General features: G+C 34.0%; 1 protein-coding gene across 1 annotated transcript; it reads left to right on the top strand.

Annotated features, from left to right (window-relative positions):
- Positions 1-4,951: 4,951 nt before the first annotated feature.
- On the top strand, positions 4,952-17,186 carry LOC108988938 (K(+) efflux antiporter 5-like). Its single transcript, XM_018962356.2, has 20 exons — positions 4,952-5,526; positions 7,399-7,442; positions 7,998-8,065; positions 8,280-8,364; positions 8,446-8,507; positions 8,958-9,033; positions 9,140-9,214; positions 9,968-10,039; positions 10,180-10,263; positions 10,350-10,418; positions 10,526-10,603; positions 10,718-10,806; positions 11,065-11,161; positions 11,244-11,297; positions 13,577-13,672; positions 14,018-14,206; positions 14,291-14,368; positions 15,670-15,714; positions 15,798-15,893; positions 16,727-17,186. Exons 1-20 carry the CDS (start codon positions 5,295-5,297, stop codon positions 16,766-16,768), a joined length of 1,731 nt encoding a protein of 576 aa, XP_018817901.1. The 5' UTR covers positions 4,952-5,294; the 3' UTR covers positions 16,769-17,186.
- Positions 17,187-20,719: the final 3,533 nt, after the last annotated feature.

Raw genomic sequence — 20,719 nt, 5'->3', positions numbered from 1 at the left:
TAAAGTTGAATTTTTTATTATATTTTGTGTAGAAATTTAAAAATTTATAATGATGAGATGAGATAAAATCGTTTCTGTATTCAAACAGGACTTAGTGTTCTTTTCCCATATTTGGGTTTGAATGGGTGACTTCTTAGATTGCGGCTGAGTTATTAGAGTGTTGGAATATGTGGTTTAATTGGCATAGAAGACTATAAGAAGTGGTTGGATTTCGAGTTCTACACTGCTTTAATAATTCAAAGCTTCTTAGATTTTTTATGAGGAAAAATTATTTTCATCAATTATTATTCACTATCCCACATTCTACATTATATGAAAATAACCCTACACCCTATGAGAAAAACAATGATAGGTGTGAGATGTGAGAATAAATAGTGGTTAACGCATAATATTCATATTTTATTAGATGTACATTCCAAATTTTAACAAACTATTACAAATAATAGATTTTTGGGTTCCTAGAGGTTTTCGAGAAGCTCCCCCAACAGTTATAGACACTGTATCAATTTATTATACTCTGAATATGCCCAACTATAGCTCCTCCCTAATAGGTTCTCGAGAAGCTCCCTTAATTAGAGAGTTTTGTAACCACAACAAAATCCACCACTTTCTCTTCATTCTTCCTTATCTCCGGATTAATACCTTGACTCTCCGCTCTCACCACCACCACTCGCCCAGACCTCGCGCCACCCACACTGTCGAAAGCTAAAGAGTCTTAGTGGCTCTTGACAATGGTTTCTCTCCTACTTTGCCTGTGGCCCTTGTCAAAGTTGGTTCAAATGGGGCAAAAGAGTTAGCGCTAAACACAAATGAAGAAGAAAACAGAGCATCACAAAGGTTGGAGAGGATTCCTTCAATTGATTAATTCTGTAAAAAGTATGTATATTGCTATGTTGTACAGTGTTCTACTTATAGAAGGAATGGAATATTATATACAAGAATGATAATACCTAAATGCCCTTAAATAACCGTATATACTCCTACTTGCTTATTTGTCATTTTCTTGATTCATTTGGCTGAGTGTTGAGCAACTTGGTATCTTGTATATTAGCTGGTAACATCCCCCCGCAAGATAGAGCATAGATATTTTATATCTCCATCTTGGATAACAGAAAAGAAAATTTAGTTGAGGGCAATGCTTTGGTGAAAAGATCTGCAAGCTGGAATGAGGATCGGAGCGAAGTGGGGGGATAAGGATGTTTGTCTCTATGGAAAGAGGGGCAGAATTATGTGTGTATGGGGGATTAGCATTAGGGTCGGATAAGTGAAGATTTGTGTCTGGTGGAGTTGAAGATATTGTAGAAGAGGGAAGGAGTGAAGGGGTGTGGAAGGGAAACAATGATTCATGGAAGATAACATCACGAGAAAGAAAAATTGTGTGAGTATCAATGTCAAGTAATTTATAATCTTTGACACCAAATGGATATCCAAGAAAAGCACAATAAAAACTACGAGGATCAAATTTGTGGCAATGTTGGGAAGCAGTGGAGGCAAAGGCAAGGCAACCGAAGACTCGGAGGTGGGAGTAAGAAGGGGGTTTTGTTGTGAAGTAGGGGGTGGGTATTCAGTTAATTAAATATGTGGTTGTAAGTATACATCCATCCCAAAATTAAGTGGAATGCTAGATTGAAAACGAAGTGCACGGGCAATTTGGAGAAGATGGCAATGCTTGTGCTCAACTAATCCATTCTGTTGTGATGTTTCGACACATGATTTTTTATGGAGAATACCTTGATCGGAATAAAAATCAGACATAGAAAACTCAACATCATTGTCACTGCGCAAGACTTTTACCCAAGAATTAAATTAAGTAGCAACTAAGTAACAAAATTATTTAAGACATTGATGTGCATCATATATATTTTTTTCAAGAGGTAAACCCAAGTGCAGCGTGAGTAGTCATCGACAATGGTGAGAAAAAAACGACTACCATCATTTGCAATAATTGAGTGAGGTATCCATAAATCACAATGTATAATCTCAAAACAAGTATTTGTATTATGAGTGCCAGAGGAAAAGGGTAAGCGAGCCTATTTGGCATGGGGACAAACAAAACATGGTAAAGTATTCTTTGTATTCATTTGAGTGATTACATGGGAATCATGGATGAGTTGCATTCGGGAATGGGATGGATGACCCATCCGATGGTGCCATAAATCAACAGCACAGTCAGAGGGATGTACAAAAGCATAAATGAAATTTTGAGAATGGAAATTATGTGATAAAGTAATGTCTAAAGCTTGGGGAGCAACTGTGTCTTGTAAGAGGTGGTAGAGTCTGTGTGCCATGCTACCCTTCCCAATATGGTTCCTGGGTTATCAGATGTTTCAAGTTTTATGGGTTTGAAAGATTGGTGTATTTGTTGGTAGGAGGAGGAGGGGGAGATGGTGGGGGAGGATTGTTGGAGGCCATTTTTCACCTCTCTAATACCATGTTAAAGTTGGTTCAAATGGGGCAAGAGAGTTAGCGCTAAACACAAATGAAGAAGAAAACAGAGCATCACAGAGATTGGAAATGATTCCTTCAATTGATTAATTCTGTAAAAAGTATGCATATTGCTATGTTGTACAATGTTCTACTTATAGAAGGAATGGAATATTCTATACAATAATGATAATACATAAATGCCCTTGAATAACTGTATATACTCTTGCTTGCTTATTTGTCATTTTCTTGATTCATTTGGCTGAGTGTTTAGCAACTTGGCAGCTTATATATTAGTTGGTAACAGCCCTCAATAGACAGTTTGTTGTAAGAGAACCCGACACCAACAATGCTTATAATAGATAGTGATATTGATATTGATAAAAATACGTTATATAAAAAGTAATATAATTATATTCATATGATAATGATATATTTCATATGCTCCACGTTACTAATTGGTTTTTTTTTTTTTTTGTTACTAATTACTAAAATACATTAGTAATTTAGTATGCTACTCGCTTAACATGCTAAAAATAATTCGATGCCAATTGTTGAGAACATGTTTCACCGATGCTCACTTTTGATTTCCTACAACCAAAGAGTAAGAGGACTTTGGAGAGGGGTAAAGGAGACCCTCCGATGCCTAAGTTAGTGACGATATGAGTAATCTCAAAGTTAAAGATATTCCAGACTTCGTTAACGTACCTGACCTCTTTAAATAGAAATTTTGCCTTCTTCGAATCCTTCGGATTAACTGTCTCATCTGTTATTTAAAACTTGAATCCCGTTCTTCAGAATTATCTATCTGTTTTGAATAGATAAATATCTTAATAATGCAGGGATAATTGTCAGATATTCTCTTTACTTATTTAACCTAACCCTGTTGGGCCAAGGGGAATGTTTAGGCCTCAAATGTCTTGTTGGGCCGTGGAGGTCCTGGCCCATGGAAACACCCCGCATGCCTATATGGGTATTAAAGTATTAGTTACTACTAATTATTGATGTTAATTAATGTGAATGTTGTTGATATATAACTGTCGTTGTATTGATAATTAATAAGATGGAATACTTATTATTTTCTAGTAACATCACGCAGAATCGAGCCGAGTGCTCCATTAAAAATTCGAGTAACTAATCGAGTTTGAATATCCACTGTAGCCAATCAAGTCGATCATTAATAAATACTAAAATCTTTTTTCCAATTCATTCATTCAAACAAAACAGTTGGACGAAGTTTGAACACTTTAAAATCCACACTTCTCAATGCAAATATGGAATGTGTGAAACATGAGAAATCAATTTTAGGGCGTCTAAAGGCTCATTTGGATTCGACGAGTATTTTATTTTATCTCATTTTATCATTATAGTTTTTTAAATTTTTATATAAAATATAATAAACAATTTAATTTTTTCAAATTCTAGTTCAATTTTTTCAAATCTCAAAATAATAATGATATTAAAAAATAATATTTTAAAAATATTTTATTTAATTTTCAACTTTCATCTAAAACCATCTTATCTTATCTCGCTATCCAAATCAACTCTAAATTCTACACATTTAATTTGTAAGAAATGGATAAATCTAAAATTCACATAAAAGTATTTTTTTTAATAATATGGACATACTTGGATATTTAAAATATCTCAGTATATCTGTGAATAATAATAAAATTATTTGAGTTACGATGTTTTATTAAATTTTTGAAAATGAGAAAAAAAAGTTGAATATTTGAAATTGAAAATATTTTGTATTTGAGTGATATTTGAGAAGTAAATATCTAAAAATATATGAAAATACTTGAAAGAGTAATGCTATATATAATCGTGAAGTGTACAAATGCCATGTAATCGTTTTGAAAAAGAGTGAGATCTATTATTAAATTTTTTTTTTATATGAGTCCTAAATTCCCTTATTTTTTTCAAAGAAACTGAACGATACTTGCACACTCACAAGTACAAATCTCATTTCTCTACTCAGTTGTGTTAACAAATTGACACAAACCTCACTTTTTTGTTAAAAAAGAAAGGACCAACTCGTACATACTAAAGTCTCGTTCATTTTTTCAAAACTTTTTATTTTATTTCATTTCATCTAATCATTATAATTTTTAAATTTTTACACAAAATAAAATAAACAATTCAACTTTTTCATTTTTCAAAATAAAATAATATTAAAATAATATATTCTAACAATATTTTATTAAACTTTCTACTTTTACCTCAACTCATATAATTTCATCTTTTTATTTCAATTCATCTCATATGTGAAAACATGCCTAAAATTGATAAATAATTCTGCTTATTATTTCCACACACTATATATCATATCTATTTTAATTTTTTTTATAATAAATATGTGATATATGAATAATAAATAAAATAATTCAATTAATTTGATAACAATAAAATAAAATAATAATTTTAAAATATAAAAAATATATGGTGCGGAACGGTAGAAGCATACTCAAAATTGACACATGCGTTACTCGCCAAAATATTGGCAAAAAACGATGACATAATCGAAATCGCAACTGTCGATTATCATCCGATCCTCGACCGCAGACGGTAACCCAAGAAGTATCCCAGTGGTCAGTACGACACTTCATCCCGAAACACAAACACCAGTCACAGAATATCATTCTTTCCCAAGCCAACGTAGTTTTCTTGAAACGTGCGATCCGATCCCGCCCCTGCACAGTTTAATCCCCCAATCAACAAACAAAACTGCAAAAAGGCACAAAAACTCCTTATAATCTCCTCGACCAGCTTCCTTGCCTTGCATTGCTTCCCGTTGATTGAATCGAATTCTTTACCGGAGCTCTCTTTGTCTCTTCCCCGTCAATTCAGTTGTTTTCAATCCCTCGATTATGGAGATTCATCATGCAAAGAAGCGGGGGGCGCTTGGATTCTGCTGCTGCCTCTTGGTGATCTTCTTTTGCGCGAGGAATTGCGATTCCACGAGATCTGACAAGGAAACGAGGGAGAGGTTTTACGGGAACTTGTTGAACTCGTCCGCCCCTGCTTCCAACGACGGCAGCATTGCTAAAATGTTCGATCGGGTCCTCGAGAAGGAGTTTTCCGAGAATGATCAGCCCGAAGGTTAGAGGCTTTTGAGCTCTCAAGTATTGTTTCCCGTATTTTTTAGCTGCTACGTTTTTGTGTTCTGCTTGGTTGCCAAGAAAATTGAGGGTAAAATTTTTTGTATTTGGACTAATTTTTTAATTAAAGTGAAAGTCAAAGGGTTTTAAAAAAAGACATCCCTTTTAAAAAAATCTCGTTTCTATTTTTTTTTATTTTCCTCGGGAACCATACACGATATAGGCAGCACAACGTTTTTAAAACGGTTTATTGCGGCCGCATTGGTTAGACAGATTGACACCGAAAATCCTCCGTCTATAGAAAACTTCTAGCTCAATAGCTGATATAACTTTTTACAGAATGGCTTCAAAAGAGGCACTGAAAATGCAAGCAGTATAGCTCCAAAGAAATTAATAAGAGATGGATATATCCGAATATTCATTAGTAACAGATGACAATTTCAAAGTCATTCGCTTGCAGCATTGTGAGGATAGCAGTTGCGGAAGGTCATTCCCACCAGAGATTATCTTTGAAGATGGTAACTGAGTACACCCTATGGAGTTTGGAGAGGGTCCTGGTGCCCTGCTATGGTTAATAGTTCGTATGGAGTGGGCTAGTGCAAAGGAATTAGGCTAGATTGGGGGATTTTGCCAGGCATATCTTACTTGTACTGTGGCTAGGTGAATCATCCTTTTCTGATGTGATGTTAGATGTGGGGAGGAGAACCTAAGACTTATTTTCCGAGGTTACCTTGATACAACTAAAGATAGGAAACTGTAGTGTCGAATCATATAGTCCAGTCTGGACTATCATGGGATGGCACCTATAGTAGGACTGTAGGACGAAGTTTAACGTTGAGTCATATAGGGGGCACGGAGGGTGTGGTTTTACTTGGAAGTTGGAAGGAAATACTGTTATACTTCAGCTCTGTCCAGCTTGCATCTTGTGTTTTGGAAGCACCACTTTAAAAATTTTGATGGCTAACAATGTATCACGAGGTAAATTCATTCCCTAAAGGTGCTGTATAAAAAGAGATGGGGAATCAGTGGACAACATTCTGGTAGCCAGGCAATTTCATGTCTTATTTTTGAGCTCCTTGCTATTTGTTTGGATCTGTTCGATCCTAGAGGAGTTAACATGGGAGTTGATCTGCTATGAAGGTTTTGGAATGTTGGAGAGGGGCAGTTAGCAAAGAATGGTGTGCTATCACTTGGAACTTTGGAAGGCAATGCCATTATGTGTGATTTGGTGTATTGATGGGAAGCTTTTGTGGGGGCACTGAGCTTTCTGTTCACAATCTTAATATTGAACATAGCAGATCCTTCGATTTTTGTTAGTCGGTTCAACCGATTTTTTATTTTTCTTTGTCCTTTTTTTAATTTCCTTAATGTTCTTCCTCCATATAATTGGCTTTTTTCTATGGTAAGGGTTTTGCATACACTCCTGTACGGGATCATTGCTTTTCCCTATTTCCGAGAGAGAGGGGGGCACCTGGTCTGGAAAACTTGCCTTTTGTTTGATATGGATTTTTTTGGAAAATTGGTAGTTTTACTTTTCGGGGAGGTGCCTTGGTAGGTCAAATATGTGTTTCTTTGGTGGCTGTCTGCTTTGCCATAAGCACAAGTATGTATTTTCTTTCAACAATTAGATTCCATTACATCTTAATATTTCAGACTTCAGCGATTGAGATGATAGATCCAAAAATAACAAGGTATTCGCATATTGATAGTTAACAAATAAAAGAGAAAAATGGTAAACAATTTTTTCAAAGTCATAAAAAGTTTTCTATGGGTGTGAGTTATTGGATTATTTTTTTTTCAATTTATATAAGTAGGAATTTGATTCGTTTAATGCTGTGTTGTTGATATCTCACTTAGCTTTCCACTTTTCTAGGATCTGACAAAAGCAGCTTCAACAGCAGTGTGGCTGATCGACAAGTAGGTTTGATTTTCTTTTTTGAATTTATGGGGATGCAGTGTAATAATGGACATGATTTTCCACTAATGTAATAGGGTAGTGAAATATTTTCTTTGTTATGCATATGTGTATATATATAAAAAAGAAAACTCAGACTCAGACCTTTTTATGTTTTGGGATTTTTTGTTTCTGATTAGTTTTGTTTTCAGCTGGCAAATAAAGGCTTCAGCTAGCAAATAAAGGCTGCAGCATATGTTCCCATATGATGCAGCGTGCTACTAACTTAAATAAATCAATAAATGAACAAATAAACGAGCTCTGGCTTTTGTCTGCATCTTAGGTCATGCTTCCCTAATAGCTTGTTTGCAATGTAGCTTATCATTGCTTTGTCTAACTCTAGTGAGACATTTGGGCTTCTTCATATGCTTTGTCAAGGTTGTTACATCATATATGATAGAGCAGAACTTGGCTGATATTTAATGCAAGCTTATTTCCCAGTTGCCACTGTTGGCTCACACTATGTATATACACACACGTTATTGATGTTAAAAATGAGGTTTTTTATTTTTTCACAGGCTGAACTGGAGACCGTGGCTATAATCACTCATGAGAAGACCAAGAGAAATGATACACAAGAGGCAAAGTACGGGACTGTAAAAATATTTGTTGGGTTAATGTGATTGCATGGTGAACTTAGGTTGACTGTATATATATCTTTTATCATCATCATATAATAATAATAATACCAAGTATTCATTGTTGTTATTTTTTTTATAAGTGTATTCATTGTTGTTATGATTATTGTTACTACTGAAACAACATACTTTTTCACTTAAAAAACTTGTTTTTTTGGTCAGTGGGACAAGATCATTCCAGTTCCAAGATGTGTTTTCTAGGGAGAGTGAAGATTCTGATGACATGACAACCTTGATTGACAAAAAGGTAAGATGGAACTTTCGGAGTCAAAGTTATTCATGCTCTGGATTTCATCTGCACTAACTTGCTGCTCTTACTTGATGGTAGGACAATGTGTTTGTAATGTCAAACAAGAAATCCAAGTATCCAGTACTTCAAGTAGATTTGAGGTCAATATCTTTCATATTTTTGTTGTGATTGTACTACATGATTAATTTTGGGTCTATCTGGTTTACAACTAATAATAAATGAATTTAAAGTTGGGAAAAGTTCTGTTTTTAGGTTTGTTTGCTTGTCAATTGGCCGTGTTTTAGAAACCATCCCCACCAAACTCCTCTGGTTTCTGCATTTTAGGGACAGGAAAATGCCGTAAGTGCGGAGTAGGCTGTTGCAGATGGACCTTAGCATTTTAATTTGTCCATGCTTGCTCAAATTTTGCTCTCTAGATAATAGAAATTCTCCAACATGATTTTCCCCCTAGCTGAATATAAATGTCAGAATGATAATCTGTTTATTGCCTTGGTATCTATGTCCAGAAAACTGTGATTGAAGCTGTTTATTTTTAATGTTATATATTTCCTTGGATTATACCTTATTAGTGCTGTTTTAACTTCTGGCAGATTGATCTCAGACTTGGTGGTGGTCATTGTTTCCGCCGCTATTGGTGGAATTGTTTTTTCCTGTTTGGGTCAACCGGTATGTATTTGTAGATCTTAGTTGTATTCTTTTTCTCAATAATCGCTGTACATTTATGTCCAACTGTGTCAAGTGATTTATATTTTCTTTTGGATAAATATTGCAGGTTATTGTGGGCTATCTTCTTGCTGGTTCAATTATTGGACCGGGGGGCTTGAAATTCATTAGCGAAATGGTACAGGTATGTTGTTGTGGATAGCTTAAAACATAGTTTCTTGAAGTCAGAGTGCTTCATCCTATTTTTACATACTTATAGTTCCTATTGGGTAAAGACAATGGGGTCTTGTCATGGATTTTCCTTTTGCTACATGTTGCTCAAAGGGTGAAGAGAGAGAATGAATTTTTCTCGAGCTCTGACTACTATCATGATGATAACTTTGGCTACAAAAATGTTTACTTGTTCATGGTGTTTTCAGAAAAATGCACTTTAATTGGCTGTCCTCCCTCTCTTTAGGCCCTTAACATTTATACAAAAAGTATTAAACTACCAGGCTAGGACACTAACTTTGATAGAATTTAGAAAGTGCTAACTTACCAAACTCTCCAAAGATATTTTTCTTGCATCATCTTCTAGCCTTGCTGATCACATGTGCATTATATTTGCCGTCTTATCCAGTGGTATTAATTATGACACTCCGCTGCCTGTAACCACGATGACTACCTAGATGACAATAGTGAACTGAATAGAAAATTAGAAATGATGTGACCTAGATGAGAAGCATGGACATGGTGCGCATGCTTTAGTACTTCACCTATGTGCAACACAGTCTGGAAAGAAACCAAGTGCAAATACCCTATCTTCATGTTCACTAGCCTGGAGTGTGAAGATAGGCCAGTCGAGTTGGTTGAAGTTATATTCTGGGATTTGTGTGCAATGATCTGGTCCTGCAACCAACTGTCTATACTGACAAGTTTTAATTTTATTTGATATCAGGTTGAAACTTTTGCACAGTTTGGTGTTGTCTTTCTTCTTTTTGCTTTAGGGCTGGAGTTTTCTTTGACAAAGGTATATTGTTCTCAGCTTGGGCAATATTTGTCTATCAGACATCATTCAGTCTTATTTTGGAAGTTTTGCAGTAATGTCTTCTTTTTCATTTTTATTTTTAGTTTCTTTAGAGAGTCTAGTTTAACTTGTCCTTGGTGCAGCTAAAAGTTGTGGGGCCTGTTGCTGTTTTTGGAGGGATACTTCAGATCATCATATTTATGTTCTTGTGCTGTATAACTGCCATGGTATAGTTCCAGGATTGTCTAATCTGGTTTTATTCCCAACTCCTGTCTAAAGAGATCCTAATCTTGAACATCGGTTAATATTGCAGTTATGTGGAGCAAACTTATCTGAGGGTGTATTTGTTGGTGCGTTCTTATCAATGTCATCAACAGCAGTGGTATTTTTTTAGATTATGTTTTAAACACTAGAGTTTATCTTTTTCCCTTGATTTTTGCTTGCCAAATTTTTAGTTCTTTCATGCCTTTCTTATTACCTTTTCAACAGGTGGTAAAGTTTCTTGTAGAACGTAATAATAGTAACGCTCTCCATGGTCAAGTTACCATAGGTACTCTTATTTTTCAGGTAACTTATAAACTAGTTTTAAGCAGATGGTACATCTATCAATACTTAACTTATATTGAGTTGGAAAGCTCGATTTTATTTATCCATTCATCCCTGCACCTTGGATTATTTCAGGACTGTGCCGTTGGCTTACTATTTGCCTTGCTCCCTTTTTTGGGGGGTCACAGTGGCCTTTTGCAGGGAATGATTTCTATGGGAAAGCTGTAAGTTTGTTCATGAACAGTTTTCCTTGGACATTTTCCCTTTCTAAATTTTCCCCATTTCATTTTACTCAAAGTTTAATGATTTTGAATTTTCTTTCTTCACTCAAGATTTTTCTACGTTATGCTTTTGCATCACCAAAATGATAATTGTGCCAACAGCATCATGTAAAGGATCTTACTGGGGCTGTACTTATATAAAAAAAAAAAAAAAAAAGGATCTTACTGGGGCTGTTTGCCTGCTTCTTTTATTGACATCAGGCTACTGGTGTTGTCAATGTATCTCACCGCTGCATCTGTATTGTCTTGGTCTTTTGTTCCTCGCTTTCTAAAACTGATGATACAGCTATCGTCCCAAGTGAGTTATAAAAACATTTGCTCCATCTTTGGATTGACTAGTAATTCTTGTATAAGTGATTTCCCCTTTCTTTGTGATCCAGACAAATGAACTTTATCAGCTAGCTATGGTGGCTTTTTGCCTATTATCTGCCTGGGTAAGTTCCAGACATGGCAATCTTTCATATTAAGGCTCATGCTGTATTTTGATTATGCATCCTGCTTACTTTTAGCGAAATAGGGAATGAATCTTTTTCATTGAGGTATAAGGGAAGGTAATCATTGAAGAACATTAATGTAAGTGATTAAAGCATGCAAGTTGAAGAATGATGAGTTTATTTTGAAAGAGAAATACTATATGCAACCGAGATGGAAACCGCGGGGAACCGTTGCCCCCATGGAAAATGAAACGGGGCCGTTTTTTCTTTCCTCTGCATTTTTTCTTTCCTGTGTTTTCAACTTTCACATTCACATTGCTGTAAGTCTCTTGTCTCTTCTCGGTAACTTTATTGATACTCATTGGTTCTGGCTTCCTTCACAGAGTCAATGTATCCTTCGCTCGCCCATTCCCCATTTTTAATGATAAATTTGGTTTAATCCTCAATGTCGACGGCTTTTCTCCACCATCATCGTTATTGAACAAATTCGGTTTCCTCAGGATAACGTTGGCTTGGTTTCTTTATCTTTGGTGGCTCATCATCAGCTTTCAGAGGGAATCCTTTCTTGGGCACAGGTCGAATCAAGTTCAAACCATCCAACGAACTTGATGACTGCACTTCCTTCGACCCATCAAAAGGAACCTCAATTATTTCCACTAACTTACCTTTTCTCTTATAAAAGTTTTTCTCAATTTCAAGATACGAAGCATCTGGGTTCACTTTTATGCCCATTATCGAAAAAGTTTTTCTCAATTTCAAGATGAAGCATCTGGGTCAGTTTGGGGTTCTTGCCAAGCAAGTGACCAAATTTGAGCTCCATCTGATCCCATTGGTTGAGCTTGGGAGGATCTCCATCTTTAGAAGCGAAACCAATGAATCTATTACCCTTTTCCCTAGTGATGAATGAAACAGTTGTGGTTGTTCTTCATCCTCGAGTGCATGAGAACAACAAATGAGGGCGGGTTTGGCTTGTGAAGAAGGGGCTGGTGTTGGCGACGTTGCCTGCACAACTAAGAGAAATTAGACCATCCATTTTGTCATCGGAGTTTGGGGATTGCGTGAGAGAATTAGAATGGTCTGGGAGGGGTGCCTTCCATTTGTTTTTCTCATGTTTCAGTCGATTTTTTTATTTTTATTTTATCTCGGCTGACGTGGTCAGCCGATTCCCCGAGGGTTCCCCACCCCGGTTGCCGGTAGCAGAGCTGATTTTGAAATCACATAGATGGAAAATGTCTTGTACGGCAAATGACTAAGTACAGTCTGGATCATAAAAATAAATTTATTTGTTATTTGCTCTGGTCAATCTAGAAGTTCGGTCACATTACACACTCATGTACATATTTGGGAGGGAGTTGACATGAAGGAGCTGCACCTCATATTGTAAAGCCGCCCCCATCTCTGACATGATTAGTACTTGCTACTTAGCCTAGCATACATCCTTCCCAACCACATTTCTCAAGTCTTAAAAAAACTAGTGAGTATAGGATAAAATAAAATTGGCTTATGAAGATTTGATTTAATAAATATTAATGTGATGATTGGTTTAAGACTGAGGAGTCACCAGTTGGTGAGATTTCCAACGTGGGAAGGCACGCAGAGGTTTCCACACACACACACAAAGGGACCTTTTGTGTTAAGGAATATATTTCAATCTCCTTCAGGGGGTATAGGTATCATCATTCATTGTCTAGGTAGGAAACTTCTTTATAGAATCATTATGTGAAATCTGGACATAGATTCTTTCTGATTTCTCAAAAATTTTACTAGATCAAAGCATTGTTCCTCTATTCTTTTATTTCAATGTACTTTGGAACTAAAAGGTGCTTCAGAGTGCAGTACCATGGCCATGGTTTTCTTTGGCATACGTGTTTATTTATATCAGAGCAAAGTTAGTTGAAACCTAAATAAAGAATTTTATCTAAATTGTAAGCCTATCCCTCTCTGTTTGATCCTCATGATGATGGGATTTGTCATATGAAAAGTTTTGTGCATTAGGGATTACTTCTTGCAGAGACAATTTAATTTTGTTGAATATGCAGCAGTAGATTAAAATGTTGAGAAGGGAAAAAAAAGCATTTCTATCTAAAAATAAATAAGTGAAAGAAATGAAGATATATGAGCTTCCTATTGCATATTAGTTCTTCCTTCACTGATTATCAAAATTTTAATTTAAAAGATGACGAGTTGCTAGATTATTTGACAGAAGTGCCAGAAATTACTGCATATCTTCAAAGTGTCTGCCCCTTTTTAATATGTTTAAATTTTTATAACATTTTCAGTGCAGTGATAAGCTGGGCCTTAGTCTTGAGTTGGGTTCATTTGTGGCTGGTGTTATGATATCTACTACTGACTTTGCACAACATACTTTGGACCAGGTACTCCTTTTTGTTGCTTAAAGTTTAAGTTATGTTTCATGTTTCTACATTTGACTTTTGTCTGAAACGATTTCTACTGCTATTTCTTCTTGTTATATTCTCTTATGCTATTTTAGCTTTTGAACTGGGGAAACAAAGTAGTATTTAAACTGGGGAAAGCAAATGCGCAGTAGTATGAAGGTTAGATGGCTGTAATTATGAAAAATCCAATTGCTGCATGAAGAGGGATTTAGATTGAAGATGCTGCTTCATCCTGGATATCACATGGAAAATTTGATTGAGTCTGTATCTAATGTCACGATAATATTGGAAACATTACTGATTTGATGCTTTTCTATACCGTAGGTGGAACCAATTCGCAACTTGTTTGCAGCTCTTTTCCTTTCAAGTATTGGAATGCTCATACACATACATTTCCTATGGAACCACGTGGATATATTGCTAGCATCTGTTATTCTGGTCATAACCGTGAAGACAACTGTTATCACTATTGTTACTAAGGCCTTTGGATATAGCATCAGGACATCATTCATTGTGAGTTGTCTTGCTCAGCTTGTTGAGTTGATTTCAGATCTAAAATGAAATGCATAATTTGCTTAACTGATTGTTCTTTTATAGGTTGGAGTCTCGCTTGCTCAAATTGGAGAATTTGCTTTTGTTCTCCTGAGTCGTGCCTCAAATCTTCATCTTGTTGGGGTGACCTCTCTCTCTCTCTCTCTCTCTCTCTCTCTCTGTGGGTTGAATATTTTTCTTGCTTGATGCATGATGCATGATGCATGATGCTTGCATTGGTGATGGCTGGTCTCTTATGATTGCTATCTGATGGAATATGTTTCTCATGTATGGGTCTTGTTTTATATCCTCATCAGAGCTCTTATTTTGTTAGTAACGTATAGAAATTTCAGGTCCATATTAAAAAAAAGGAAGAACTTGACCCCCCCCCCCCCAAAAAAAAAAAAAGGAAAAAAGAAAAGGAGATGTAGAGAATTAATGCTTATTATAAAAAAGTTTAAAAAGTAATGCCTTGGTACCGTCTGTTTGCTGTGGGTTGAGCAGGAAGAACATATTTATATCCTTGTTAGGTAAACCCCCCTTTTTCTTCATATTCTTGACCTTTAACTGAAGCATAAAGATGGTCTTTCATTGGCCATGTGGTGCGGTACATTAAGTTTTGAGTAATTTTTAAAGGGAATACAATTTTAGAAACGAAAAAGGTGTAAGGACAAGGAAAGCATATTTATAGACATTAGAAAGTGCAGCAATTCAAGTTCCCTACATATTTAATGAATTGGTGGAGAAACTTGAGGGTCTCAGCATGTGTGAAATTAGCTGTTTGAAACTCATCTTTCCTCTCCTTCCGGTCCTGTATGAACCAGCAAAAAATTTGTGACCATTTGATAGAAATTTGTTCGATTGCCGAAGCTTGTATGACTTGAAGTTGGTTTAACACTGCTTTGCACTGTCATTTCTACTTGAAAAGGGGCACAAACGGAATTTATCAAGTTGTCATATACCTTAATGATAAGTGGGATGTTGCATCACAATTCATGCTCATTTGGGTGATTATGTTTAAGTTGATGACTGTTTGTCCTACATCATTCAAGAAAGAGTTATGCTATATACCATACTCCTATCTCATTCTCATCCCACTATGTTGATAACTGTTTGTCCTACATTGTTTTTTTTATTTTTTGAAAAAAGTGAGTTGATTTTTTTTTTTTTTTTAAAAAGAGTTGATTTAATGGTTATGGGTAGTGCCACTTAAGCATGACAGGATGAACGTGTAATATATAGCATTTTTCATCAAGAAATTAACATGACTTTTTTGTTTCTGGATGTCCATTCCCTTAAAGTATCCTAGTATATTTTTTTCTCAGACTGTAAGATTCTTCAGTCATGCAGCTTTCAAGTTTTTGCTGTCAATATGCAATAACACAATATACCACTGACTCGTTTTCCTTTTCGTTTTAATTGTTTAATTAAATATTGCACTATAGGGGAAGATGTATCTACTTCTTCTAGGAACAACAGCTTTTAGTCTTGTAAGTTTCTTTTTTACTGAAACTTGGACTTGATCTTTTGTGCCTTCCTTTGGGATATCATCTTAATAAGAGATTATGTACAGGTAACGACGCCTCTCCTGTTTAAACTGATACCTGCTGTAATAAACTTGGGTGTTCTCATGCACTGGTTCCCCTCAGAGAGCAGCACACAGAATGAGGTCTCTCTCTCCCACCCTCTCCATCCCTCCCTCATAACACAGATAGAAGATAGACATACAATACAAGCACATACACATCACAAACATGATGAATACTACTCTATATGCTTCTCCTGTGCATTGTGGACTGCCCAGTAAAAGAATGTTGACCAGGAAGATAAAAATGTCTGTTAATTTAAAACCTAAATTTCTCATGACCCATCTCCTCGTTCTATAAATTGAGTACCCTACACGTTTTTACTGCATATCAAGAGTAACTTTTGGTGCATGGTGAATTCTATTCTGTTAGTAAAGAAATTAGAAGCTGTGGGAGAGCCATTATTTGGGTGTCATCTTGTTTATAAAAGATAAAGAGGTATGAAAAATTCTTATTGCAAGCCAGTGTGGAGGACACACCTATCACACTGTTGGCATTACATAATTTGATTGATAAGAGAAATTTAAAAGTTTAAATCTTGCCAATCAACGAAGGGGATGGTGTGTCCTTTATACCGACTTGCATGTAGAAGAACTCATATTACCTCAGAAATATGTTTGAAGATCAAAGGATTTTTTCTTTTTTTGGTAAAGATACAGAACCCATCAAATAGGTCATACTCAGTCGTTATTTTCCTAGATGCAGAAACTTGGAAACATTCAGTGGTCTTTTTTTCTTTTTTTAATGTTGAAAAACTCAAATGGAAATAACATATAAAGTAATAGAAAATTGTTAAACTTCAGCATGGTGCATCATCCCAGTATGGAGCACTTTTCACAATTTTTTCCTCTCTGCGGACTGTCTATACGTGGGAAATTTAACGGGTGATTACCTTTTCTTTTTTTTTTTTTTACAGGAGAAAGCATCCATTATTGAGGCGTATAACAGGTCATTGTAATCTCAAATATCAAGGGGCCAACTTAAATATCAGTGATTTTAGCACATCAGGACTTGCTTCCACTGCTAATGTTATTTGTGAGGTTTCAGCTTACACGCCAGGATTTTTTGTTGACAAGTAGTAGATGACAGTTCAGGATATTCATTCCGTTGAAACTCAGCTCACAGTTCTCATGTACATAGGTACAGATATTCTGTATGCTTAGAGGATCATAGGTGGAAAATCTTTTAGGAATCACTCACATTTTCGTGCTAGTCTAGGACCTAATTAGTGTGCGACACATTCAGAACAGCAGAAACTATGATTTCGACTGTATAAGATAGTGCAGGGCATATGAAAATGAAAAGGATGATCTGAAATTCATTTTTTAGCTTCTTAATGTAACAATGATTTGTACCATATAGCAAGTTGTTTGTAACTTAGAATTAGTACTGGCAAAGCTGAAGTTGTACCATCTGAGTTGTGGCTTGGCCTATGATATAAAGTCTGTCCAGAAGACGGATTCATGTTTTGTTATTAAATAATATCTGACTATCAAACACCATTAAAAAAAAAAGAAAGTTATAAATGTCATTTTCCAAGTAAAATTGTAAAATAGATTTGTTGAAATAAATTAAACGGGTTATTGCAAGTTGATTTCTAATTAAGTGAGTTGACTTGTTATTGATTTGTTTATTAATTGTGTATTAACAGATCTATTTGTTTTCATTCGAATTCATTTATATCAAATCCAAATCCGTTAATTTTGTGTTCGTGTCACATATTACCATTCTTACCAAGGTTAGGCTTATGGTGTAATGCTCCGATGAAAGATTCAAACTACATGACCTATACACAATTGGAGTCTCATTAGAACCTTATAAAAAGTAATAATTTCTCTTTCCCAAACAATGTGAGATCTCATACACCACGTATCCTTATCCTTATCATATGGGATATCACAATCTATCTCCCTTAAATTCACGTCGTCCTCGTCAAACATATCCGTTGTAGGTGGCACGGCTCAAGTTCCACATTTCTGGTTGCGATAGGCTCTGATACTATTTGTAATGCCCTGATGGAAAACCCAAACCACATGGCATATATTCCAAAATAACTAGTCAATATACAATTGGAATCTCATTAGAACTTTATAAAGAGCAAAATAACTTTTTCTTTCCAAATAATATGGGATCTCATTCGCCATTTACTCTTATCTTTATCATATGGGGTATTACATATGATGTGTTTGTAGTTTTTATTTTATTTTTTATTTATTTTAAAGATGTGTTTGTAGTTATCTTGGAGAAATCAACTGTTCTCTAAAAGAGATCTCAAAGCCCATCTTGCTTATATGCAGCCCATTTGAAAATGCACAGAAAGGACTAAAATGGGGTTTCAGTTGTTAAAAAACAGAGTATAAAAGATGATGCAGTCGAAGAATTCCTATATGGAGGAATAATGCAACGTATATTCAAAAAATAACAAGACAGACAAAATAATATTCTAAAAAATTTCAATTATGAGCTTCTAAAACTTCAATTGTTATTTCAAAAATATTTTAATTATAAAAATATTTTTCACATACTAACATAATTTTATATAATACGCCATATTATAATAATAAAAGTTAATTTAATGAATAATTTGAAGTTAATTTATAAATTTATTTTTATAAAATCTTTTTAAACTTTGATGTGAAGTTTTATTTTTCTCTTTCCCTATGGTTGAGATGCGGAGAATGTATTGTTTCTAAGAACTTGGATTCTTCTATCCACACGGTGAAAATATGAACACAAACAAAGATTCTACTCATTTCACTTTGAAAAATGATAAACACATCTTTTTCACAACATATTACATAATTATATTTTAAAATAAAAAATAATTTAGTAAAATAATTTATAAAAGTTGTATTATTTTACAAAAATATATTTACTTATAAACATATGTTGTGAAATATATTACGTGAATATCATTACTCAAAATATATATATATATATATCTAAAAAAAATCTGCACAACTTTCTGTTATTCACATAATTTATACACACTATATTTTTTTTTAATTTTTATAATTTTTTCTTTTATCAAATATTAAATATATGAATAATGAATAAAATAATTGAATTAATTTAAAAAGAATAAACTGAAAATAAAAGTAAAAAAAAAAAAATTATGTTATATGAAAATTGAAAAGGCTTAGGGTGAGTTTGGATCTTAAACTCATCTCAACTCATCATTATAATTTTTTCAAAATTTAATATAAAATATAATAAATAATTTAACTTTTTCAAATTTTAAAATAATAATAATATTAAAAAATAATATTCTAATAATATTTTATCAACTAAACTCAACTCAATTCAACTCACTTCAACATTAAAAGATATAGAATATAGTTAAAAAAAAAAAAAAAAAAAATAATAATAATAATAATAATAATAATGTATTTCCCAAACTTCACATCAACAGTATTAATGATATAAAAAAGAGCAAAACAGTAAACATTATAGTGTCATAGCCGTCACGAGTCGTAAGATGGGTATAATCAATCCCCTTCTTTATTTTCCCAACCATATCTACGGCCCCACTGCTCTCTCCTTTCCCATGCCGCTTTTTCTCCAGTTTTTTTCCCTCTCGTACTTACTCCTTCTAACTTTAACATGTACGTGACTCTGACATCTTATTCATTAATTTCTTTTTTTTAAACAGTTGAAATATAATTTTTTTTATCTACAAACAAATTTACAATTTACAATTTATATATTAATATTATTATCTTTATATTTTAAATTCAAATGAACATTATGTTTAATAAAATATACTAGTACACATATTAATGTATAAAATCATTTATTATTAGATTTTTCCGTTGAAATAAATCTTTATTAATTACTGGCCTTTTTTTTTTCTACAAAGGATAAGTAAAAAAAAGTAATTTTTTAGAGATAATATTTGATAAAAAAATATAGATATAACTTCGTAAATATGAAACAAAGGAAAAAAAGTATTTCCCACATCTTATTCATTAATTTCATTTAAAAAGAACAGTTGAAATAACTCTTTGTTAATTATTTTTTTTTCTACAAAAGGTAAGTAAAAAAGTAAATTTTTTTAGTATTTTTTAGAAATAATATTTGATAAAAAAATATATAAGTTTACAAAATTTTTTTTTATCGGTTATTATTTATCATTCCATATTTCATACATTATGAAAAATATTTTTATAAAAAATACATTCATATTTTATAAAAGAATTATAAATATAAAACATGAAAATAATTAATAATTAATATATATTAAATTTCAAATTCTTTAAAGGAAATGCCTTGGAACTTGGAAACATTTGGAGGGGTAACCGATGGCAAATATGGAACTAGAATCTCACTCAATCATTACTGAGAACCAGCTTTTTATCAGGAAAAATAAAATAAAATTAAAAACCAGTAATCTGTAAACTCAGAAGTTATCATATGATAATGACCACTTTTGTGTACAAAATATCAAATCCACTCCCACGTTAAAAAAAAAAGGGACATTACCATCAACCCAAGCTTTTGGAAGACTTAAATCTTAAATGCCCTGTCGTTGGGCCCATCCTTTATGGAGGGTGACGCCGACAGGACAGCTGCGAAAGCCAGTTACCGGCGGGAAATTCGCCGTCCATGTCGTTGTCGACACTAAACTAGAGGTGCACTTCCTTGCTCCGGTCGCTCTGCTGTCACTTTCTGTGATAACAGTTGCCATCATGGGCATGCCCTATAGACTTGTAGGCGCTCTCAGATCATGCCACTTGCAGAACATCTAATATCGTGCTTTAAAGAAGATGGTTGCCGCATTTATATATTTTTATTTATTTTATGTCTCGTCTGTTCTGAAGATTCATAGTGGATTTAGAAATGGAAAATGGTATTTTTTCTCAAGTAAAAATGGTTTATTTTAGCTAAAAAAAATAGAAAAATAATATTT

The sequence above is a fragment of the Juglans regia genome, chromosome 10 (genome assembly GCF_001411555.2).
Source record: "Juglans regia cultivar Chandler chromosome 10, Walnut 2.0, whole genome shotgun sequence".
Classification (NCBI taxonomy): domain Eukaryota; kingdom Viridiplantae; phylum Streptophyta; class Magnoliopsida; order Fagales; family Juglandaceae; genus Juglans; species Juglans regia.
Note: the sequence above shows the minus strand (reverse complement) of the source record. Positions and strands in the feature narration are given on the sequence as shown.

Excerpts from the sequence above, each read along its gene's own strand:
- LOC108988938 (XM_018962356.2), top strand. The coding sequence starts at position 5,295 with ATGGAGATTCATCATGCAAAGAAGCGGGGGGCGCTTGGATTCTGCTGC. Across the intron at positions 10,807-11,064 it reads ATGATTTCTATGGGAAAGCT|GCTACTGGTGTTGTCAATGT; the intron begins GTAAGTTTGTTC and ends TATTGACATCAG. Across the intron at positions 11,298-13,576 it reads TTTGCCTATTATCTGCCTGG|TGCAGTGATAAGCTGGGCCT; the intron begins GTAAGTTCCAGA and ends TAACATTTTCAG.